The 25,225-nt window shown below is 42.9% G+C and overlaps 1 protein-coding gene and 1 long non-coding RNA gene across 6 annotated transcripts in view; both read left to right on the forward strand.

Annotated features, from left to right (window-relative positions):
• The first annotated feature begins 25 nt into the window (after positions 1 to 25).
• Positions 26 to 10,187, forward strand: LOC120411053. Of its 2 annotated transcripts, none has more exons than XR_005603471.1 (5): positions 26 to 225; positions 7,153 to 7,196; positions 7,704 to 7,874; positions 8,541 to 8,672; positions 9,078 to 10,187. It is a non-coding gene; the product is annotated as an uncharacterized LOC120411053 (long non-coding RNA). The 2 variants fall into 2 exon arrangements; XR_005603468.1 differs by lacking the exon at positions 26 to 225 and adding an exon at positions 4,395 to 5,755.
• Positions 10,188 to 14,778: 4,591 nt separating this feature from the next.
• The window catches only part of HEPHL1 (hephaestin like 1), a 35,101-nt gene continuing 24,654 nt past the window's right edge, over positions 14,779 to 25,225 (forward strand). For 2 of the 4 annotated variants that reach the window (XM_019286483.3, XM_010400633.4), the window contains exons 1-3: positions 14,779 to 15,035; positions 23,474 to 23,718; positions 24,495 to 24,707. In XM_019286483.3, coding sequence (XP_019142028.3) covers positions 14,866 to 15,035; positions 23,474 to 23,718; positions 24,495 to 24,707 — 628 coding nt within the window. In that variant the 5' untranslated portion in view covers positions 14,779 to 14,865. Of the gene's footprint in view, positions 15,036 to 23,473; positions 23,719 to 24,492; positions 24,708 to 24,778; positions 24,866 to 25,225 lie in introns of those variants that run through there. The other 2 variants (XM_019286485.3, XM_019286484.3) reach the window with 2 other exon arrangements.

Consider the following 25,225-nt stretch of genomic DNA (forward strand, 5'->3'; position numbering starts at 1 on the left):
TTCCCTCTGGAGAATGAGGAAATACCCCAAGTTATCCCTGGTTGGCCAGCGCAAGGTTGGCGTGTCACCCGCAGTTATTGATTATTTTAAGGCAGTGTTCCAATGGTCAATGCCCCAGCCCCCGGGACACGTGGATCAGAGCAACAGAGAGGTTTTTACATCTGCAGCCGTTTCAACTGTGTGGAGTTTGGCAGAAGAGGAAAGGCAGGAGATGGCAGAGGAACAGTGAGTACATGGCAGAGAATGTGGCTGGAGCACGAGGTGGTGGCACAGCAAAGTCTGGCCATTGGTGCGGCGTCCTCTTCTGCACACCAGCAGAAGGTTAAAACTCCACAGTGGCTGTCCTCCAAAGCGTGGTCCTGGGAGAGCTAGGTGAGGGGAGTGGGGATGGGAAGGGAAGAAGACTCAAAGACAGGAGAAAATGGAGAAAGGACAGAGAGGCTGGGGAGGAGGGAGAGATGTGACCAAGGGAGGGAGCAAGGAAACAAAACCCCACACTATTCCAAGGAGGAAAGAATGGGAATATAGAAGGGAAACTGAAAATTTACTTCGGCAGTGGAGAACATAAAGGTAGAAGAGACACTAGGGATGGGGCAAGAAATGTAAAACACAATGAAGGGTATTAAGACATTACAATTAAACTGGGAGAAGACTCATACTGAGGAGAAAGGGAGTTTCTTTTGAAGAAAATGTGATGATAGTAACTGTTAAAATATATCCAAACATTAAAACATATAAATATGTATATTACTTTAGGTAGCATAGATAGGTCAGATTTGGCCCCAGTTTTGCTGGGAATATGCTCAGATCCCTCCCTTCAACTGAAAACATCCCCTCTCTGACAGGCATCTGCGTCCTCACCTCTCACCTTCATCCTCTAAAGTGGATAGTAGATAGAAGATTTCTAACTATGAAAGATTGGTTGTGAAGGGTGGAATTCATCTCATGTGACTTTGGGTATGGATGTCAAGCTAGGCTGTGTTTATTTCTAGTGAGAGAAACAGACACTTCTAAGGAAAAGAATCACAAGATCTATTTTAGGAGTTACTCTAGGGTTACAGTAAATCATTAATGGCAAAAGAATCTCACAACTTGTTCGGATCTAGATGTCTGAATCTGTGGTCAGAGAAATCACATCCATGAGGACTACCAGCATGGCAGAGTGACTGCAAAAGCACCAAGAATTCAGTCCCTGGTTGCGTATTTAATATAAATAATAAGATAAGATAATATAAAATAAGGCTCTCTTCATCACTGACTCACAGCCAGTGAAAATTTTTAGTGATCTCAGACCAATCTCAGGCAAAGAACCTTCATGATAATACAGATGGCAACAAGGAGGAAAACTGAACTCACTGAATCCAATGCCCCAAACTTCAACTGGTATCAGCAGCTACAGCCTTTCACCATGTCTTTTGTGGTGTTCCTTCAACCCCAAGGGAAAGGAACAAAGTGACATAAAATCTTCAGATAAGACAAAGGGATCAGGCCTAGTGAGATTTAAAGCAGTTAAAGAATTAACTTTAGAACAACTTGAAGACCATCAGCAATTTACACTGACAGCTGGAACAACTGGAGGGACCTGCAAGCATATGTAGAGAGTTAAGACGGAAATAAGTGAATTTCATAATGATACTTAAGATGAACCCTGCCCCTAAATCTCATATCCTGGTTGCTTGGACTTTTTATAGGCTCTAACCCCATAATATCTCTAAGGCACCACCTTTCCCATCTTCCCATACCTAACACCCTAAGGTGGGCTCAGCATCCTTCATTTTGATTCTGCTTTTCTCTAGTTTTGCCGGGGTCATACTCCTCCAGGATGATGTGCAAAACTCACCTCTGTAGTTTCTCACCTATACTGTGTCCCCAGCATTACACATTCTTTTACTGACCTTTTTCATTTTCTTCTCTGCCCTTTCCAAAGTCTGTCTATCTACTGTGTAGATTTTAAACTGTTTGGGGCAAGTTCAGCGTTTTCATCTACATTTATACAACACTTACGTGCTCAGGGGCTTAACCAAAGACTAATGCTTCTAGCCACTACAGAAAAAATAAAATACTAGTAAGCTATATTAAACTTTGTTCTCTTACTGGTTCAAGAATATCTTTAGTTGTGCTCATTATTGTAGGATCTACATTCAGTTTTTGATGAGTTCTGTACTAAGTAGCGAAGAGTAAGTTCTGTACTTCATTGTGAGGCCCAGGAAGAATGCCAAAAAGAAGAACATAATAAAAATTTGTAGTAACACCAGGCATCCTGACTCCTACCTGTTTTTCTGAAGTGACAGACTCACCCAAGAGAAAGGAAAGCAAGCAAACTCTAAAACACTTAGAAACACTGAGCTTTGCCTGTGAAGTGTTTAGTAGCAGCTGAGTGTGTACGATTGTGTACATCTATTTCCCCCCCTACAATATTGACTTTTAAGGCAATGAAAACATTTTGTGTTCCACTGATCAATGCCTCCTGATTATATTGGTTTACTGTACACCAGCTCTGATCCTCCTTTTATTTCTACCCTCTTAGCCATAACCTCTTTATTAATTTTCCAGTTGCATGTAGTAGCATGGGAACTGAGAGAGGAACTGTAAATATGTGAAAAATCCTGTTCATTGTGATAGGAATGAAAACAGTTCCAGCCCCACAATTTCCCTGAGCAGTGCAATGTGAGAAACTGAAGAATTACAGCCCCATGCAGGTTTGTGAAGGGCATATCTGACTGCCCACTTACTCAATTAATAGATCTGGCCCATTTGGAGCGCGGCTGCTGCGCACTAAGGAAAAATGCCCTTTTTGCTGTTGATATGATGTGGAAAAAGGAGCAAGACAGCTCTGTTCTCATCTATTCTAGTGCAAAACTTAAGAGGCTTCTCTGAAGTCAAAGCTTTGTTCTGAGTACACAGTGACACTCCAGTCAATTTAATTTATTCAATTTTGACACAAATTATTTCTTGCTGCTGTTTCCTATGACATGTTGCTGTTAATACTCCCTTCAATTGAGGGAAAGGGAGGTTGATTTTCCTGAGATCAGACTGCTGTTAGGAAATTTAACTGCTGTTAAGAAGCTTTTTCCGAGATGAGCTGGCTCTGAGGAGGTTCATGTGCTTGGGTATTGCAGGTAACCTGGCCTGGCGTGCCAGCTGCTTCTGCTTCTCCTGCAGCAGGTGCCCAGGTTATCCTGCCTGCCTGTATCCAGGAGCATGCAGATGCTCTGTTAAGGTAGAAACAGCAAGATAGAAATGGCACTACCAGCGTTATTCAGGTTTTCCTTTATCTGGAGTATCCAAGACCTGCATGACCCAGGCCACAAACAGCTGATTGCATGGCAAGGGTATTGAGGAAGCTGAGAAGTGGCTCAGTGCAAAAAGGCTCATGACTTGAATCAGATCAGAGATAGCCAGAAAACAATTACTTTTTATGATTGAGTGGTGCAAGTTAAGGTGCTTATATTAAGGATCCCTGTGAGTCTGAAGAGGTGGAATGGAAGTTATTCTGGAAAAATTTTGAAATAGGCTCTCTGCACTCTTTGGGAGTGTATTCACTGCATTGCACCATCATGCACTGGAGGTCCTAAGACACAGCATATACAGGATGTGCAATTTACAGCAACGACAGTCACATGGATGGATCTTTCCTTCTCTTCTGTTTTACCTATTTCCTGTTCCCCCCCTTCTTTCTGTTCTCTTGTCTCTCCTTTTATGCATAATCCCCTTTCCTACATACTTAGACTCTCTCTGCTCCCTGAGGTGACATCCTGCTAAGCACAGTTTTCCCCCTGCAATGGCAGCACACACATCATTGCCACTGGGGACACGAGCACCACTACTAAGAGACCGTGTTTTGAGAATAAACCCCGTCATTATCAGTTACTCTGTGACCCCAGGGCACCCCAAGGTGGCACAGCTTTTGCTCTGCAGAAGCACCTTCTGGGATGAGGGAGAATGGTCCTGAGACAACACCCCGAGAGCTCTGCCCATCCGACCAAGCATTATCCATCGCTTGCTTGTGTGCATGTATGTTCATCTGATTTATCACAAAGCTTGTTTTATTTAATTACCTGAGTGGTTTGCCCAGGGACAGCACTGTACCAACCCCACTGTTTTCTAAAATAGCAATGAACTGTGACCCGTGGCCAAGGGTTGTTTGTACTCCCAACACAGAACAACGCTGTCACTATCCAATATTAAAATAATTAGAGGTTTGTGCTTTCATTTTGCTGGTTTCATGCAACACTTCTTTCTGGTTTTGGCTGAAAGGCATTTCTCATCCATATGTTTTGACACTGGGGTTTGCCCAACTATGTGCTTAGGGAGAGGGCAAATTAGGAGCTAAAATAGTACTGACTGGAAAATGCCCCTATTTACCTCAACAAACAGGAGAAATGTAACTGGTGATCCTTCTCCTCCCTTCCTCTCTTGCCCTGAACTATCCCGGGTTTCTCAGGAAGTCTTCAGTAATGAAAACAAATATTGGGAATATGCTGAAGAAATATGTGGTTCATCAAAAAAGCTCGTTGTATTTTTTAGAGGTGTTTGACACTGTCAGGAAGGAAGGTTTCTGTAGTCCAGAGTGGTGGTTTTGGTCAGACTGAGAGATGTAGCTTGTCCAGGTAACTTGAAAGAGATTAAAAATTTCTGTGCAAGGCTGAGGCATCTGGGGCAGTGAATCCCACCAGAATGAAGGAGGAGGGCAACACCCACCAGGTCAGAAGTTAAGTGTTTTGTTATTGCAAGGGGCATTGTCCTCTTGTTCACCATCTCCATCTAGTTTTGTGCCGAAAGGAAAATCAATACTAGCTCTGTGTGCGTAGCTGTGATGTTTTGAACATGCACATGAGGCCAGGCTTGTAGCCAGAATTACTGCTTGCTAGTAGAAGTACTACTTACTTTGCCTGTTTCAGAGAAATATGTGGAAAAACTGGATAAGGCTTTGGAAATACAGCTGGTTTTCAGATCCTGAGACTTGTCTGGTTTTTTTCCAGCCGGTGCTGGCTGATTGATGAAAGGACAATCCATCCCCTTGTTGACTCCAAAGTTATTAGTTTGGGTCCATTGTAGGACAGGATAGTACTTAAAATCTCCACATGCATAGAAGAAGGGCCTGAGGCAAATAAGTCGATATTTCCCAAAGTGGGAAGTGCTTTCAGGCATTTCTTAGCACTGCATGGGTTTCTGAAAGGGATTCTCTGCTTGCACAGACAAAAACATCCCATATTATCCCAGAAATTAAGCAACTTTAATCTTCAAATTATTTATTCTTTACTGTTGCTATGTCCACTGGAAGGCAGATTCAAGGCTTTTTTGACAGTGAGGGGATGTTGAGGAAAGTGGGCTGCAGGCGGTTTGTTTTATGTCTAAAATTAGGCAGACATAATTAAAGGTCCTTTCTGAAAAGGGGTGAACTGTCTGCCTCCATCCTTAGAGATATATCATCTCCAGTCTTGGAAATATTCAAAAGCTGCCTGGGCATGGTCTGGGGTAGCCAGCTCCAGGTAGCCCTGCCTGAACCAGCATGAGGAAGACATCTGAAAGCTAGACCTAAAAGAATGAACAAACCATCTGGCATATGCTCTTGTCATTCCTCAGTGGTGTAATCCATTTTTTATATTAGGTGTGGGCCTGAACTGAGCTAAGGGCAAGACCTGCATTAACTCTGCAACGATGGCACGTCTCCAGAGGCTGGGAGAAAGGCAAGAACACGGGGAAGTGTTAAGAGGGAAGATACTGGGTGGAGACAGGATCATAAAAGAGCTAGGTGAGAGATGAACCCACACACATTACCAAAATAAAAGCCTGGAGGGCCTCCTCCAGGAGGCACATCTCGCCCTGTGCAACACCAGGATTCTGTGCCTGTGTGGTTCCCTTGCAATGGCACAGAGGGGCAATGAACCACGATGTCGATGGCCATTAGAGGGAGCGTGGAGGAGCCCAGGGGTGAAATGCAGCCCTGGAAAGCAGAAAGAGTGTATGGGAGACAGATGGTTCAGCATTTTAAACATATTTTTAATATCCTTGAGATGCTTAATGAGATAAGGAGGCATTTCCCTATGGTCTCCAAGAAACACAGCTGCCTCTTCCTCGGAAGAATTGCTTTTTGAAAGAGGCTGGGATTCTTTTAAGAGTAGTTCAATAGTTTAATTAAAGCACGTGTCTGGTGGTGTCTTCCATCGGGCATCCTCATCCCGTGATAAATTCAACGAAAAAATGCAGCTGATGTTGTCCCAAACATGTTCACCAGCTGTCATTAAACGATCTGGATGCTTTTACTTGGGAAAAAGCAAACAAGAAAACCATTTGGATTCATACAGCAGTCAGAGCAAGCTTCAGCAATTGCTGGATTCACCCAGGACGTTGCAGGTCCAGCTACAACCTCATTCCACTGATGGGCTGAAACAGACCCTGAAGGAGGTGAGGGATGCAGATACCTGACCCCTGGGCTAGCCTCGTACTCCCTGACCCAGGATCTACCTCTGCAACCCTTCACACTCTGAAGGAAAGGTGTGATGGCCCAGATTGGCACATCTCATCCCAGAGCATCCCAGTCCGGCTACTGGCCTTGGTCATGTTTCCCCCTCCCTCTACTGAGCCAGCACCAGCCCTTTCACAGTCACGTGCGAGAGTTATCAGCGTCTGTCTGGGACCCACTTGGGTTTTTTACTTCTGTTTCTGTCTGCCTGTCCAGTCAGGTATTAGATAAAGGAGCCAATTACTGTGGAGCATCTCATCACTGCATGTAAACTCCTCTGTGACATACACCCAGCCCCCTGGCACTTTGGGGAGAATGAAAACTAATTGTGAGAGATTCACTGGTACAAGGGAGGGAAGAGGGATGAGCTGCCACCAAGCCCATGTTCACTTCCTTCCTGCTGAGCAGTTGATTGACAGCAACCTGTTACCACCAGGAATTTGTTCTACATATCCAAATACTTCAAATTGATCGTGGATAATTTTGACTTCTTAATTAACGAAATATTTTCAGTACTCATGGCTGTAAAGAAAAACTTCAAAGCATGATCTGCTCAAAATTAGAGGGCAAATAAGGAGAGTAAACATTTACTACCTTTTGCAAAAAAACTTTTCCCTTTTTGAGAGCCTGATTCGAGATTTTTAAATACCTTAGAACAGTAATATTGTGCTTTTTTTGGCTAACAGGACACTTGTAAAAAGCAGCTGTTGCAAAACCCAACCCGTGTGTGGTAAGTCACTACATGCATTGCGTTTGTCTGGGTTTGTGCTCCTTTCCCCGCTCTTTGTCTGGTTGATCTGGCTGGTAAGATTAGGAGCACTGCAGGGCAGGGAGGATCCCCGTCTGTGTATTTGCACTGTGTCTTGACACTTGTAAAGGAAGCGAGTAATCATCACTCTTGCTGCTTTCATGTCTCCTTGCACAATAGAAATAATTAATAGTAATAGCAGTGCTTTGCCTATCTGTGGCCCCTTTCATCTGAAGACCTGAAAGTGCTTGACAAGCATTAACTAAATTAGCTTCCAAACACCTGCAGCGGGAGTCAGATATAATCATCCCCACTTTTAGATGAGCACACAGGAGGAGAAGCTAAGCTAACTGAGTGCTTACAGTTAGTCAGCTGAAACCATATTTCCTCCATTGAGGGAGCTTGCTCAGCACTTAGGAGGCTCAGGCTACTTTTTGAGGTGTCCAAAGGTGGGGTTTGATGTCCACTTTTTACTTCCAAAACATACAGACTGTGGACCTGTGTGATCTGCCGCGCAGGAGCTGAAGGAAGCACATCAGACACTGTAATTCATGAAGTTTACCATTTGAGCTACTAACCTGGCCTGGGAAAGAAGGAAGTTCTGCTGACACCATGTTGGCAAAGCCAGAGTGACTCTGAGTTAGTCCTGACTTCAGAAATGTAAGTGGCCCCCGGCACAGAAACCCTCCAGCTTGGACCCAGGGGTGGTTCAGACAGATTTGCATCGTGCTGCCTTTCACTTCATAACCCTTTTGGAGAGGAATCTGTACCAGAATTGGCAAATTTGGTCAGCCTTATATACATAGTGTGGGCTTACCAGGCCCTGCCATGGTGTTCACAAGCCCTTTCTTGCTTGAGAAGAAAAAGAAAAGAAAGATGCTGAGAGTCCTGACCCAAATCTGGAGACTTAAATAAATCTCTTTTGAAACAAGTGATGCTTTAGGTTTTAACTTTTATATTTTTCAAATCCTGTACCACCTAGTGTGTAACTCTGAAGTTTCTTGTAGCCTGTTAACTACTGTTCTCTCATGTTAGGTAGACATAACAAAGCCCCTCCAAGCTTGCTCTCCAAGGATACCCAGATTGTCCTAGGCCCAAAAGGTGTAAACTAACATCTTAAGAAGGGGGGTAAATTTGGGGAAGTTACATCATTAACTGAAGTTTTAATTGGAGAATTAACCCTGATATGCAAATGAACCAAACCGACGAAAGTGTGAAGAACTCGTGACTCGGGGTCCATCTTGGGTGTAGCCTTCTAGCTCCCCTGGTGTACCTTTGAAGGCCCTTCAAATAAATACCTACCTTTATTCCCTTATTCTTGTCTAGTCTCTGTTTTTAGGTGGCCACCCCAGGCATCACAAGGGTGCTCTGCAACTCCCAGGACTGCACTCAGCAGGGGAAAGGAGAGACAAGGCAAGAGCTGAGCAGAGGAGAGAAGAAATTCTCAGTAACAACTATGTAAGATCTGGTACTAACATGCAATTATAAAACAAAGGCAGATGGTGTTTTGAAAGACCACAACAAGCTCTTCAAAGTGGTAACTGGGCTGGTAGACGAGAGAGGTTTTTTTCCATAGTGTATGGCATTTATAATGCTGCAGAGATTATTTTCCTTTTTAATATCAGACCTGAAAGGCTTCCATTCCAGGAATGATGCTCTGGCTGTACCATAGGCTTCTTCAAATAGGAAGTACCAGAGTCACTGAAGAACAGTAGGGCTGCTCCTTATTGCAAAACTTTATAGACGCAGATGAAAAACACCAATAATGTTGGCAGCATATCCCATAAATCACATAATTTCACTATGGGCAATCATCCAGGTTTCCACAAGGTTGTGACATTTTCCACATTTTCTCCTTTCCAGCAGAGAAACTGGCCAGAAGAAGTTGTCTGGACATCAAGTAATTCCTGTCAGCTCCTCCACTTCACACAGCCCCCTCCCATTTAATCAACAGACCCTAAGCAAAGTGTCACAATCCTGCTGGGAATATGCAGCTTAATATCACTCTTGGGGATGGCTTGCCTGCCAGAATTGAGTTTGCAACAGTTTGGAAGCCACTTGTGCAGATGCAATCTCATCAATTCTTTCTGTTCTGCTCACAGTGCTTGATACCTTCCTTTCTGCTACCTGCTTTAAATAGTCCTGGTTAGGTTTTTTTTCCAGTGCCAGGATTTATTACCACAACTCCCCTGTTTACCCAGAGAGAAAATGAGGCAGTGATCTCATAGGAGGAAAACAAAAGGGTCACATTTCCACTAGAGTAAGTAAGTAGGTCAGTGCCATGAGGCATGTTGGAAGAGGATTTCATGATGCCCACTGGGTGACTAGAGGAGGCTGGACAGGAAGCAGAGCTGCCTGGAGGAGAGCTCAGGTGGATGTTGGCACTGGCCCTCCTGCCGGCAGGCAGCAAAGGTGTGTTTTGAAAGGGTTTCACCATGCAGCTGATCACAGCATCGCTTCCACAAACTCTGGAAGTCCAACAAGTCCCTGATCTCCACCAGCCTTGTGGTCAGGGGGAAGCCTGTGGGACAGGAGGGCTGTTGCCTTGCTCCCAGCTCCGGACAGAGAGTCAAGAGACCAGGCTGCCTTGCTTCATGAGCGTCTGGACATTGCGTACCCTTCCTCCTTCCTCATTTGTATAATAGGGTTAATAAACACGTTCTGTCCTACAGTGCTGACGTAATGTTAAGCTCTTTCATGTTTGTTAAGTGCTACAATAGGCAGCACCATAGAAACTCATAAATAATGTCCCTTGAAGTTCTGTCGAGGTATTAACCTTGTTTTAACAGTGCAGATTTACATGAGTTGCCACACACAGGAAGCTTCTCTTAATTAGGATCAAAACTTACTTTTTTTAGCTTCGTTTTAATGGCTTTTAAGGATGAACAATTTTCACTTGCCCAGCCTATTTGGCAATTTATTGTAATCTTTTCAAGCTTGCAGTTCCTTTCAGTACACAGTTAAATGCTTTTCTTCTCATCATTGCATTCCTTTACATTCTTCAAATTAAAATATGAAATATTTTTAGGGTGTTCTTACAAATGTATAATTGGTTTCTCTGAAATCTAAATTAATCTTGTTATCATACTTTTTTGGTGGTGTGAGAGATACTGGGTTTAGCTCAAAACTTTGATGGAAAAGAAAGGATCTGTGCGCTGCTTCTGATACAACAGAGGCCCTTTTCTCCATTTCACACCTTGCCTCAAGATTTGTCCACAACTGGTAACATACCAAAGTAGCTGTTCTGCATGGAGAGTGTCTGCACAGAGATGTACAGAGAAAATTATTCTGTGATAAAGATCTCCAGACAACCACTGCGGTAAATGCCCAGTTGTGACCCTGAGCTGGGATCATGGAGTGAGCCCAAATGGCTGGAAGGCAATGCCGGGGAGCCATGTGGGCTCTGGCATGGGAATCTGGAGGGATGGGTTCAGTTTCCATCCTGCCACAAAGACTTCTGGGCAGATGTGAGTCAGGTTCACTGTGTCACATGTAATATGGGATACAGCTGCCCTTCTAATATCCTCACTGACTGTAGATCTTTGTTATTCTTTGAGTTCCAGCAGCTTTTTTGTCTCTCTGTCTCTAACATTTTCAGTGCTCAGACTTTGAATGCTCCACGGAAATGCTGTATATGCCAAGGAAGCCTTTCTCACCAAAGTCCTATCCAGAGCTGCAAATAGAAATTGTGAATGCCTTTTGAGATTTTCGACCTACCAGTGTGAACTCAAAAGATTCAAGTAACTTACACGCACCTTGTGTGACTACCCAAGATAACATGAGGTTTATATTCTGTTCACTACTGCTGCAACTCAGAAAATTATTAGAAAGTGCAATAGAAACTGTTGATGTACAAAGAGACTTTTATATTTAATGTGTGCTTGTGTCTGGAGAGTGTGGGACAACTGATGAAAAGAGAGAACATCTTGGTTGAAAGGCTGATGTGAAACTTAGAAGGGTTCAGTTCCCAGATGTATCACAGACACTCTTTGTCACCTTGGGATGGTCACTACAGGCACAGCTCCAGGGCTGGTGGCAGTACTAGCTGAGGGTAATCTTATGCTGGAAACAGAGAGACTAAGTCCCCAACCTGGACTGCAATGGAGACACAAACCAACACAGCAGAGGGACCAGGAAGGATCAGCTACTGCTATCAAGAAGAAGCAGAGAAAATGGAATAAACAATCACAGAGCAGACAATCTGCGTGAATATTAGCTCATCATCTTCCCAATGGAGAATGAAAGCCGGGCTTCAGTCATAGGCAGTCTGAATAAAGTGCTTGTCTATGATCTAATTTCAAGGAATTGACAAAGGTCAGCACATCCATCATCTCTCTTTGTTGATCTTACAGCCATCACAACTTAAGCATTGTAGTTTAATCACTAACATTAGCTGGCACAAGTCTGGGCTTTAGTGCACTAACTTAAGGTAATTAATTCCTGCAATAATTCCTGATTTGATTGAAAAGAACGCTCTATTGGTGATGTTTCAGGGCTTATCCACAAACTGGTATTCAAGATGTTCACCCTTCAGTCCTATGAACGTTCCTTCTCATTGCAAAACTTTGAAACCCAGCCATGCTCTAATTTTAGCCTTCAGAGGGACAAAAAGTCTCAGAGTAACCAACATCCAACTCCTTTGCTTGAAAGGATCCTGGACAAAGTGACAAATTTAATCCCATGACTTCACTGCTGGAAGGGAGCTTCCCAGAAATTTTCCTGATGCAAGGACAAAACATCTGTTCTTTCATCCTTTTCTGAGTCATGCCCACAGCACCTCTTCGGAATGCAAATGTGCCTGGGTTTAATGATGTGACAAGGTAATTAAGTGCTAATGTGTGGATGCAAAGGGTATACAAGTTGCCAGATCTACTAAGTGCTGAAGCCAAGCTAAGGCGTTTACCAAACTTACAACACATTGCTGATATAGAGTGCTAATGTCTACACACTATTCCTGTTACACAAATAAATTTTACAGTAATAGACAAATAAATTAACTTACTATTTGAATTTTAAAGAGTTATTCTCACAAGAAAGCAACCAGGACCCAATCCTAGGTGCATGAGAAGCAATAGAAAAACTAGGACACAGCACTAATACTATTTAAATGACTGTAATGCAGTCAGATGCCAGCTCAGAATTGGACACTCCCCCTTCCTATTCCCTATTAGCTTGATGCACTTGTGTTATATGAGTCCACATCTACAGAGACTTAAACATATAACAGAATTCTTAACTTATAAAAAAGCACACGAACAGGAAGTCATAGCAACACTGTCTAAATTAAATTGGCCATGTACCCAGTCCTTAAATATTTCTAATGGCATGCAAATGGCTGATTTAAGCAATTGAACTCCACACAATCTCATTCAAAGCGCAGCAGTGCCCTATAAATAAACGTATTTCTTACTCAAATGCAAATGATTGCTACATTATGACAATGAATATTTGCATAACAGGCATGAGTTCTTGTAAATGCAGGCGCTTGAGTGACAGGAGATGAAGTTTGTAACTCCCCCGGGCTCAGGAGAGCTCCTCTGGGCAGTGGAAGTATTCCTAGGCCCTGTGCAAAGACGACAGTGGGATCCTGTTAACCTCCAAGTGTCACCTTGGCCTTTTCACACGTTTGTAGCCCACCAGCTGGCCTGTGTGTCCCACCCCAGGGGCATGTTCCAGGGCGGTGCCACGGGCTGGCAAAGCTCTGTCCCACAGTAATTGTGTTTTCTTTTGCTTTCTAACTACGCCTTTTAGAATCACAGTACTTTTAGTCATCATCATTTGAGTAACGCAACAAAGTGACACAATAAAGCAGTGGAAAAGGAAGATGATTTTTAAGTATCAGTATTTTGGAAGAGAGGGTACAGGTTGACATGAGAAGCCAAGAGGCTGGGCGGTGTGTGGTTTGCAGCAGAAGAGTGAAGAGATCAGCAAGGTCTCCAAGGATATCAGGAAGTCTGTAGGTGCTGCCTCTGAGGATCACGCTCTCTGTACAACAGCTCTATTGTCCTATCGTACAGTACCTGTGTTGTCCTATCAGCTCTCCTCTTTCTCATTGTTCATCGATTAACTGACATGAGAAAATGAACATCAGCATGTATCAGAGAGATTTTGGGAGCCGAGGGACTCCTGCTTTTACAGCTATGTCAAGCTGACCATTTGCAGTTGTCTGACTGTATCCTTAACCCACATATACTGGACTTTCAGTCCTCATAGCTAAAGAGATACAAAGCATAGCCTAAAACCACCGAAAGCTTCTTTAGCACAATACTGCATGTGTCTGTGTGCCTTGTCTCTTAATTTAGATGAGATCTATCAAGGTCCAGGCGGCTGCAGCTCAGCTGCTGTGAACAGCACCTGTTTTTTGAGTTATTCTCTGTGACTTCAGAGACACCTGCACACCAGCGAGGAGAGGGGAGCTCAGCACAGCTGACTGTACGTGTAGCCATCTCTGCCACATACCAGAGGGTGAACCTCACATGACTGCCACATAAAACCTCATTCACATCACTGAGCTATGTCTTGGCAGACAGCATTAAACCTGTGACTTCCAAGTCCGCTTCTGAAGCCTCCTGCAGCCCTAGTCACAGATAACCATTAACTTGCACAGGAAGAGGTCCCATGGTTCTGGACCTGAAAGGGGAATTTCACAACTGTTTGAGCTTGCAATGGGTCTCAAGAACTGTATTCCAGACCGCAAATTTTTAATGCCTGTAGTCAGTTAAAAATTAGGAGCAGAGCAGTATGCTTTTGCAAAATGTCTTGTCACCCAGATGATATTTTTGGGGATGTTTCCTAAGTGGTTTAAAATATCCTACCCTATCCTATCCTATATACATTTACACTGGGCTTTGCCAAGGTGGTAACACAGATATCCTCTTAGAGGAGGTTAAGCTATAAAGGGAGGGAGTGATTTTCTAGAGAGCTACGTGGGCATGTTAATTACCAAGGTTAATAAAAGGGTGATCTTTGTGAGCCTCGATTCTTAGGTGTCCAAATGGAAAGACTATTATAAGGGCTCTAATTTCCAGGGATGCTTGTAAAAAGGTACCTCATTTTGGGCACCTTAAAACTGAATATATTCAGATCAATTACAGTCTTAATAAATAGATCAAAAAAGGCTAGAAATTGGAGAGGTACTGGCCAATTCTTTTGCTCCCTCTGATAATGCTGGATTATAACTTAGTGTTATGTCATTGAAAAAAAAATAAGGAAAGCAACAAGATGCTATTTTTAGAAATCTCAGACATGATAAAGAAGTTAAAATAAAAATTTTTAAAAAAGGGTTTTTACAAGGATGTCAAAAACACCAACCCCTCTTCTGCCCCAATATGCAACATCACCTAGTTTGGCAAAAGGAGGACTAAAAAGCATTCAAACTTCTAAAAACCACCAACTGGCTCTAGCCCGGATAGGTAAGTGAGTAATTCACTCACTAACCAAAGGATTGGCAAAGGTCCTGCCATGACAGCAACCTTCTCCCTGCTCTGCATAGCCCGGCTCTCTGCCTATCCCAGTCCTAACCTCCTGAAAAGGAGGAGCTTTGCTCTGTCTCTTCCTTATTTATAACTTGTCGAGAGCTGGGAGGGAGGGACGGCTGAGCTCCCTGTGGTGCATCCTGCTGCTGCCTGCCCGTGCCAGCCTCGCACCACAAATGCCTCCCGCGCAGCGCGGTGGCCGCCTCCGCGCCCTGGGGTTCCTCTGCCTGTGGGCAGTGGTGGAAGCAAGGACCAGAACTTACTACCTCGGGATTGTGGAAGAGAACTGGGACTATGCACCATCTGGGAAAAATCTGATCACGGGGCAAAGCCTCTTAGAGGACAAGTAAGTGACCGGGGGCTTTGCTAAGCTGGAGGTGTACCAACAGCTCCAAACCAAAATTGGTTGATGTGGTAACTTCGCTGCAAAGTCTTAAGACGGGCTTTTCCTTGCTTTTATTCTGATGATGTTGTCATAGGTGGGAATTCAGGTTCAAGGCAGGAGTAGACTTTGATTGATTTCTCTTCCATTGTGGTTGATTAAGCAAGGTGATAGTTAGCATGTATTTGAAGAGGATGTTAATGAATGAATATTGGCCAAGAAAGCATCAGGTATGGGCTCAATATCCCCCACATGAATTTCATAGAGATGCAGGTATCTCTGGGACTTGGTATCAAAAAGCAAACTGCAACTTTGCTGTAACCAAGCACTGCTCTTTTCAGTAAGACACAAAACTCTGTTTAACTGGCAAAAGGTTTTAAGTATTCTCCCTGGTAAAAATCGGGGAACTTGGTATGATATTGTGATGTGTATAGTACCTACGAATGAGATACAAGTCCCTATATCCATGCAATCTATACCACTGTGGGGACCTCCATTTGGGAAATGTATTTAAATAAGTGCTTAGATACACAACAGTGAATGGTCAGACAGAATTCCTGGTGCTCTCTGAAACTGGGAAGTGTAGGTGAGCACTGTGATGAATCGTGCCTTGGCCAGTGCAAACAGGTGTGTCTGTTCTCATGTCCACACTGCTGGGGCTGGCTGTGTGTTCCTCCCACAGCAGGAGAGCTGGCCTGGACGTCGGGCGGAGATGGCTCCGATCCCTGGTACCTCTCTAAAGAATGATTTGGGTTGGAAGGAACCTTTAAAAGTCATCTCATTCACCTCCCCTGCCGTGTTCAGGGACATCTTCAACTAGGTCAGGTTGCTCAGAGGCACATCCAAGCTGAATTTGAATGCTTCCAGGGATGGGGCATCCACCACCTCTCTGGGCAATGTGTGCTGGTGTTTTACCACCTTCATTGTTAAAAACTTTTTTCTTACATCTGAATTGACTTTGTTTTGTTTAAAACCATTACTTCTTACATCATGGGATTCAACTGTGTGGGAATATTTTTAACATTTCATTGATATTTTTGACACACTAGAGGTATTTTGGGAATCCTTCCTCTGTGTCTAGGCTTGGGATTGGAGTGGGAGCTGTAAGTGACGTCCTGGTCTCTGTACAAGGTTTGGAGGCTCACTGGGAGCTAGATGCTGCATCCCAGAAGTTAGAAATGGAAATGTACTTTCTGACTTTTCAGGAAATCCCAAGCCATGCTGGACATGTCTCTAGTGGTCAGTAATTTCAGAATCACTCTCAGATGAATTTCATAAAAGAAATTGTTTTGTCACAAGAAGGAGATGAGAAAGAGTTTTATTTTTCAACACAAATTTATGCTTAAGCTTTTAACAGCTAGGGGTCCCAGATAGCATCCAAGTCAATAGGTGTTACCTTTATAGATAGAATTAAGGGTAATAGTTTGTTCCTAGCCCATGAAAACAAGGTTTACTGGCAAAGTTATTCTTCATTCATGTTAAATACTTGAGTTTCTCAGTTTCCTAGTCTTAATAGAGCAGATAACTTTCTCCACTCACTAAACTAGAGTATCTCTCACTGTAGAGTAGTTCAGCTTTAACTGAAGAGCAGCTACTTATAAATCCACTTCAATGGAGAGATATTCAATAGAGAGATACCATAGAGAGATTGGAATCTGTTCTGTAAATTGTACTTTTAAGGCTGTCTGCACTTTGTGCTCCCTGAACACCAAGTGGCACATTTACTTTTAAGTCTGTGACATAAATGCAATTCTTGTTACAAAATGGCAGGACAGGGATGGAAGATAGCTTACATCTTCAGTCACCACAGCAATGTAATAATTACAGAATGCTAATTCCAAAAGGTTTACCCACAGAGGATTTTAATGTAGCTGGTACATTCAAAGCTGGGAAGATGCTTGCCATGACTTCCCTCCATGTGGCATAATTAAGAGATTTTTGTTATCTTACTCAATTTCTAAACTGTATTGAGTTGAGCCAGGATAAAGTGCTGTATTCTGGAATAATAGTGTGTCTGCATAAGCATGTGGGTTAAATAGTGAATCAGTAACAGCTATTTTGACTATTCAGCTCTTTAGGATAATCTCTAATGTAAATTTAAAGCAGTATAATAATGGTCTACTTTTCAGCTAATTGATTGGTTCCTATGGATATTATTAAAAAAGTAGTTCCATAAGCAAAGTTTAAGGATCAGTTTCCAGGTAGGGATAGGAATGCATTTTGAGCCGGCTCTGTTCTGCAAGCAGCAACGCTCAGGCTCGCTGAGCCTAGCACTTCTCATCTTGTGAAGCATCCTCACAGCACCCATCTGATGAGGTACTAGCCCACTTTTATTGAGAAGGAAGTGAAGAGGTTGCAGACAAGCTGATTATCTTTAAAGGAATCGGTGCATATACAAAAAGGAATGTTCCCTTTGATTCCAGCTAGCCCACAGAGATATAATCAAAACCACTTATTCTTCAGTACTTAATGAAAATCCTGAATTAGCAAGTGTGCAATGGAAAGTGTTACATTGCCTGGATCAGATAGTGACATTTATAAGATAATTTTCAGTGTTGCTTGCCAAAGTCAAGAATATCTTCCTCAACCTTTAGTTTTTGGTAGTAAAGAGGATAAAGGAGGCTTTGGTAGCTGAGGCATGGGGCTGGAAATCAGGTGAGCATATCCTGGCACCAGACTCAGCTATGCTGCTCAGACCCTGCTGTGCTGGTGCTGAGTGAGATGCCTCTGGAGCCAGGAATCCTAGTGCTGCATCAGAACCTGCCTGGGTGTGAGCTGAAAAGACTGCCTCTCGTCAGAGCTGATTAGCCCAAATGAGCCCTGAATTAGCAGAACTATTCTGCTTGGTTGATAATTTTTTTGATGCCTTGTCTTACTGCAGTGCTCCAGAGTCAGCCTGCTGCTTGCAGAGAATAAATATCTTGCTGTACATCAGTACTTTTAAAGTAAAAAGACTAATGAGGCTGTTCACCTCTGCCCTTTGTCTTGTCTAAGCTTGAGCCCTCAAGCTGTTCCACTAATTCTCGTAATTTGGAGTGTTATGAGTGCAACCAAGATATTTCACTCTCTTCTCCCTTCAGAAATTAAACTTAGATTTTCTGAAGCACACAGGGCTTTGGAAATCGCAGATCCAAATTATGGCCACTGAGATAGGTGAGCTGTGAAGATGGTCAGCGTCCCTTCCCACCTTATATAATTGGTGGAAGAGCTGACCATTAAACCGTGCTGGACTAGACACACAGGGTGGAAGGTGCTATCAGTGCTGCTGGATGTGATGCAGATCCCAGCAAGATTTTGTGAGTTATTGCTGATGTAGGAGGGCGAGCTTGGATGTTTTCTGCTTTCTTTAAAGGTCACATGGGAAATGGCCTTTCAAGCGGAAAATACACCTTAGGTGTTGTGGCTTGACATCCACCAGTCATTATTTCCCCACTGTCGCTCAGCCCTCAGGATTGAAGTTTAGTTGATAATCCCTTGAAATTACCTTGATACTAGTTTATATGATGGACACTTAAATCTTGCTTTGCTGGTGGTAAATGTTAGTAAGTTTTGCCTGATGTAGTAGCTCATCCCTTCTCTTTAGGCCACCAATCGTACATTTATGTGGGGCAAGTCTTGCACCCACCAACACTAACGGGTGTTTTTTGCTACCACAGCATCAAACATGGTTTGTGCAATTTGCCTATGAGGAGATCCCACCCAGAGAAATGACGGTGAAACTGTCGTCACACATGCTACACTAATGGCTGAGTCATTGTGAAGCCAAATAACCCAATTGCAACAGCAGAGATGATCATTGTGGGAAGGGTCAACATCAAAAGGGTATTTGAGGTGAAATCCTGGCTCTAATAAAGCCTGAGAGGAGCTTTGTTACTGACTTCAGGGGCAAGTTTATTGCAGGAGGGAAACCATCATACCACACCTGTGACACCTCAGAGCCTCATCTAAGATTTTATGGATTTTATTGACCTCTGTGGCTCATGTGGGTCAGAAAAAGCCTAAAACATCCTTTGAGAGCTTTGTGTCTCTGTCTTTTGAGGACAGTCAACTTTGTTGCTTGACGCTTTGTGGTCAGGGCACCTTTTAGAAAGGTGAGTTGGCACCACTGGTTCCCCTTCACTGGCCATCCCTCAAGCACAGACATTGCACTGGCCTGAGCATGGAAGTCATGGTGTGGTGGAGGGTTACCCTGAACAGGTGACATGACCCAGGGGTTAAAACAATTGTGGCATCTGGAGCCCTGTCCTGGCACCGTCCTGGCTTACTTCAGCCACAGGAAAAATCAGGAACTTTGAGGAAATAAAACGGTTATAAACCCAAACACAGAGTATGTAAAGAGGATGGAGAGTAAGGTAGGTTTCATCATCTACAGATTTTAGGGAATAAACCCGTAAAGATGGTTGTTTAAATGGTTATGAGAGTAAAGTCTATGGGACTTGAGTGGAATAATGACAACAAAAAGAAATTTTGCATTTGCATACAGTTGCACCCAGGAGTGTACAGTAGCTATTGGGAATGTCAACCACAGGAGAAAATTTGGGACTCCACATCTAGTAGTTATTCTGAGTGCTGTTTTTTGGCACTTAGTGGTGATTAGAGCAGCAAACAAACTCAGGAGGCTTAGAAATTGTATCAGTGAGGATCTGTCTCCAGGCTACTGAAGAGCTGTTTGCTTGGTCATGCACAAGGTGTCTTCCCATTTCCTACTGCTCGCTGTAACACAGTGCTCATGTAATCACCTCTTGGAAAACATAACCTCTGTTAGGTTGTAGCCTTGAGAGCAAAGGTAACAAACACAGTAAAAATTATGGCAAAACACTTCTTCTGTGTGATTAAAGAAATGGGTGTAGAAATTACTCTTCACTCATGGTCCTATCCTAACTCTTGGATCTACCTGGAAATGGCAGATTATCTACATGTCTAGACTTGATTAGACGCAGAATCTACATGACACTCTTGTTTTACTCTTTCTCTCTGTGGAAGAGTCGTATTACTCATCATTGCAGGGAACTGGATGTCTGTAATTATGCTTACACTTATTTTAAAGAATGAGAGTTAATTCCCTGTTAATAACTCCCTGTTCCACCTAGGTGCATTGCCAGTCTTTCTTGGAGCTTTGCTACTGCTGACAGGAGTCAAGCACTAAAATGAAATCAGACACAGAAATGAAGGCAAGATTTGCATGGCTTTCTCAGTCTGAACAAGATTTTTTATGCCCTGATTTGCAAGCCTGCTTATCTCTATATGTAACCTCGAGACTGGCCTGACTGCAAGAGATGTAGGAGGAAATTTAGAAGCTTGTATGGGTACTGCGCCAGAGGATGGAGTATTCCGTATTACTGTAGGAAGAAAGGCTGTCTGAGCATCATGATGTTATGCACATGAAGTGCAGGCTGACAACTGAGTTGGAGGGAAATAGTTAAAATTTAGTGGAGCAGTTCTTACATCTGCACAAGATCAGAATGATGAAAGAGGTTCAGACAGCAACATCACAAAGCCACCAGGAGGATGAAGCAGTTTGAAGTGAGCAGGAGAGTATGAAGAGACAGGGAGAAGCTTTGTCTTCGTGTGACAGGAGAGGAATGACAGATAGGAGGCATTTTGGCATTAGGTCCAGTGTGGGTATTCCTTCTGCAAAAGGACTTTAAGGGCTGTAATGTGAAGTACATCAACACTCATAAAGAGGCATGGAGCTACCAGCTACTTGGGAAGGCTGAGGTGGGCCCCCAAAATTCTCCTGGATGACATGTGGCAACCTGGGCACCTAGAATGGGACTCACAACAACCAGAGTGCTCTGTTTTCAGGTACTGAGGGCAACCAAAAGGATGTGTGGGAAATAGATCTCTGTACACACAGAGCATCACCTAGACTGTGACTGGCTGCAGCTGATACCCATTGCTCCCTTTTGAATAGTCCTCCTTTCAGAAGGCTGCCACTAAAAAGGCTTCTTTTCCTGACTTCTAGATAGCTTTAAGCAGGAGGCAAGCACAGATCCAGATATTATAGCATAGCTGTAGGCACTGAGAAAGTCTCCAATGCCTAAGCCAAGAGGGTTTTCTCACAGTAATTTCTTGAACTTCTATGACTAACTGGATGTTGGGATCTTGAGCTATGCATTTAAAGGAGCTAGGCTCATGTGAAGCATTTAACAAAGCCTGACTAATAAGTGCATTTTTCTGGGGTACAATTATCCTTCTTCAGAAGAGGCAGTGTATCCCAGGGGTGTTATGGGAGAGTGTGCAATGTTGTCTGGACATAAAGACACTGTCATCATGGCAAAAGCACGGTGCCACTGCACCAAAATATTTGGTGGATGGTGAAATTGGAAAAAAACTGATGAAAAATATCTCCTGAAAATAGAGAATTTCTGAAAAAATCTATTGGATATTCTTCTAGAGAAAATTTCTTACAAACCATTTTTAAAAATCAATTCATAATTCGAATTAGGGCATAGCCACATGAATACATTGCCATGAGGTAAGGAAGCACGTGCATTTAGATTGCACTCCTATTGACACCACCTCCTACTCTGTGGTAAAGACTCTGGTGGCAGCTCTTCCTCCAGGCAAGAGAAGGTATCTTCTCCTAGGTGAATGTGGTGAGACTTGCCAGGTATTGCTATGTGCACAGACAGCTACCACAGACCTGCCAATCCACTGAAAATCCAGATTTCTCGGCAACTCATTCCTTAACCCTGCTTTTGGGGTGTGTTTATCCAGTATACATTATTCTCTGAAGGAGCAGAATGAGAAGCTTCTGTCCCTTCCCCGCTTCCTACCCCACTGTTTCTGCCACAGCCATATTATCGACAATGCTTTAATTTGTGCTAAAACTTGTGGCTTCTTATAGAGCACACATTTCAAATGAAAAAGTATACTTTTTGGAGACTTTTGTATCTGGATCACATCAGGGGTCTGTGTTAGTGATCACTGAGGTGCAGTGACCACAGTTGGGGGGATGTTCTGGGTTATGGTGTCATAGAAATCACAGAATCATAGAAAGGTTTGGGTGGAGGGAGAAGTGGATCTTGTGGTGAAGAACTTAAAGCAAATAATACCTTTCAACTTATGTGACATCCAACACTTTGGTTGCTTGAACTTCACAAAAGAATCTAAACGAAATTTGTTAAGCAAGTGAACTGACCAGTCAAAAACCTCACAATAAATATGAAATTGCTATATTTCTGCCAGTGATACTTCAGGAAAATGTAGTTCAACTTTTGAATGAGTTTTTTAGGAAGCATGAAAGTTCCAACAATCTTCAGGGGATGAAAAAGATCATGGAGCAGTCAATTATGGTGAAATTGGTCATAAAATCCCCTACTTGCTGTGTAGCAAAGGGTTTGATTTCTGCCTTCATTGAGTTTTATAATTAGGGATGAAGATTGTATATCATATTTACCAGCTGTGACATGGAGACAATTAAAAAAATGGATTTTATATCATCACAGATAGGACGGACATGGGTCATCAGTATGATGTTATAGTTACAAGGGCAAAACTGATTCCCAGTTATGTAAGAAATATTGACTGGGAGCATCTCTGGCCCTAGGTGGAATATTACTTGCCTATTGTGGGAGTTCTTGTGTTCAGACTTCAACACAGATAGAGAAATATTTGCCTTCAAAAGAGAGCTTTGCGAAAGATTTGTGGCGTAAAGAATGTCAGTGTGCTTGGTTTGTCCAGAAGAAGGGTAGGAGGCAATTTAGTCAATTAATTAAAACTTATGCAAGTGTCTGCATAGAAAAGAAGTTTCTGATGGTATGTGGCTCCTTTGATCTGAGACAAAACTTGGCTGGAACCAGTGGTTGGAGTGTGGAGCTGGATGATATTAGACTGCAAAGGCAATTTTGGCTTCGAAGGGAGCAGGTGTTTAAAAGCTATAATATCTTAACCACTGACCATATGGTGGGTTCTCCATCACTTGAAATTGCTATAAACATAGACTCTGGAATGTGGAAGTTATACATTTCATGCAAAACACATTTAATGCTACTCTTCCAGGGAGCTGAGTTGGTTGATTAGAATCTCTTTTATTGGCTTTTGAAAAATCTTCATTTGGTTTTATTTTCCTTCCGAACAGTCATGCTTTCAGAGGTGAGGTTTCAAACCTTCAAAAGAGGGAGAAGCTGTCAAAATTGAGCAGCTTGAGGCTTGAGTGGCTGGTCCTCAATGAAGACTTGTAGCAACTGTGCTAAAGACCGGACCTGAAAGTGGGATGGTTGTTACTGTACAGAAAGGGTAGGCCCTGCTAGTCCTGTCCTGATGTACTCCTGAGCTTTAATTCCACCAGCTGTGTGATGTGCCCCAGGGAACTATTTATCTGCACTGCAAGCGCCAGTTATTTGATCAGTTCTTAAGGCAGGTTTACTGTCTCTCAAATTTTCCCTTCCCAATACTAGGTTTGCAAGAGTGTATGCAACAAGAGGAGCCAACCGGATAGGACGTGTGTACAAAAAGGCTATTTTTAGGCAATTCACAGATGACACTTACTCCCAGGAGATCCCCAAAGCAGCATGGCTGGGGTTCCTTGGGCCAGTCCTGAAGGCTGAAGAAGAGGATGTCTTTATCATCCATCTAAAAAACTTTGGCTCCCGCCCATACTCTGTGCATCCGCATGGAGTCTTCTATGACAAGGACTCTGAAGGTAAAAGCTGGTTTGCCTTTTCCTCTCTTTTCCCCTGGAGTAACTAATATCATGGCTACAAGTCTGTCCAAGTATTTATTGTTATTGACATTGACATCAGAGGACTGTGGATCACCCTCTCATAAACCCATCAGTAATTGCAGCTGATGACTAAAACGAGGAACAGCCTCATCTCAAAACTTTTTGCCACAAACTTTCGACACCTGGGATAAATCCAGTACTGAAACAGGTTAGATGGGTCTATTTGCCTGAATTATTGTTCTGAATCATAAGTCATCAAAACATCTTCCCTCCTTCCTTCTACCTCTATTTGAATAGATGGAGTTCTTGCAACTAAATGTTTTCCTCTCTTTTGGCCTGTAACAGATATGATCTAATTTTCAGAATCCTGCACCTATGCATATGTATTTTTGTTAGAGGACTGTGTGGATGTGCCTACAGTCAGTACCCTCATCAGTCTTCTGTGAAAAAATACACACTCTTAGATGACAAAATTCTAGATGACTGATAAGAGTAAAGAGACTAGGAAGAAACAGAGCCTGTTAATACATTTTTAAAGCTTTGTCTACTAATAAAAAATGGATTTTAACTCCCAATACATTTGTGGTGAGATTGACAGAAATTCTTGAGTTTTTTCATAATTTCTCAGTAATTCTGTGTTTGTGAGTGCTGTTATTATTTTATAAATACACTTTAAAACAGAATAAATGACACATTTATTTAACAAAAACAACTAAGGGATGGTAAAATCTTCCTTTTTCCTTTTTATGTATTAGGAGCACTTTACCCTGATGGAACTGGCGGTAAAAGCAAGGAGGACGACTTTGTTGTTCCTGGTGGAAATTACACATACACATGGCCAGTAAGGAAAGATTATTCCCCAACTTTGGCAGACTCAAACTGCTTGACTTGGATTTACCATTCTCACATTGACACACCAAGAGATATTGCATCTGGTTTAATTGGGCCTCTGCTGGTGTGTAAAAAAGGTACTGAGCTAGAAACACTGAGCAAGCCCCTCTGCCAAGCTTGGCATCTTAACAGTCATTTTTGCTTACAGGTATAAACATGATGGTCTAGAGTCTATCCCTACATAGCCCATAAAAAGGGGCAAGGAATAGATGGGCCATTCCAGGAGCATCCCAGGGTAGGTATTGTAGCTCTGGGACAACCCCCTTCCTGCTCCCCTTTGGCACGATAGATTTGCCTCGGCTGGTGGAGGGACTGCAGCATGCTCTGTGACCATCCCGTCGTGGCCGAGACCAAAAATTATACATTCCCAAACTGGGGAAGTTTCAGGATGAACAAAGGACTCGTTGCTCAGGAAATGAAATTAGAGCTGGCTGGGTGACTTTGGCATTAGTGTTTACATATTTGAAGGCCCAGTGTTTGTAATTTTTTCCACATACAGAGTATGTATCTATTTTTGTTTACAAGTTATATCTCACAACCATATGGGGATGTGCACTGAACAGCCTGTCCTGTGTACTTTATAGCCTGCTAATGT

Source organism: Corvus cornix, chromosome 1 (assembly GCF_000738735.6).
Source record: "Corvus cornix cornix isolate S_Up_H32 chromosome 1, ASM73873v5, whole genome shotgun sequence".
NCBI classification, from domain to species: domain Eukaryota; kingdom Metazoa; phylum Chordata; class Aves; order Passeriformes; family Corvidae; genus Corvus; species Corvus cornix.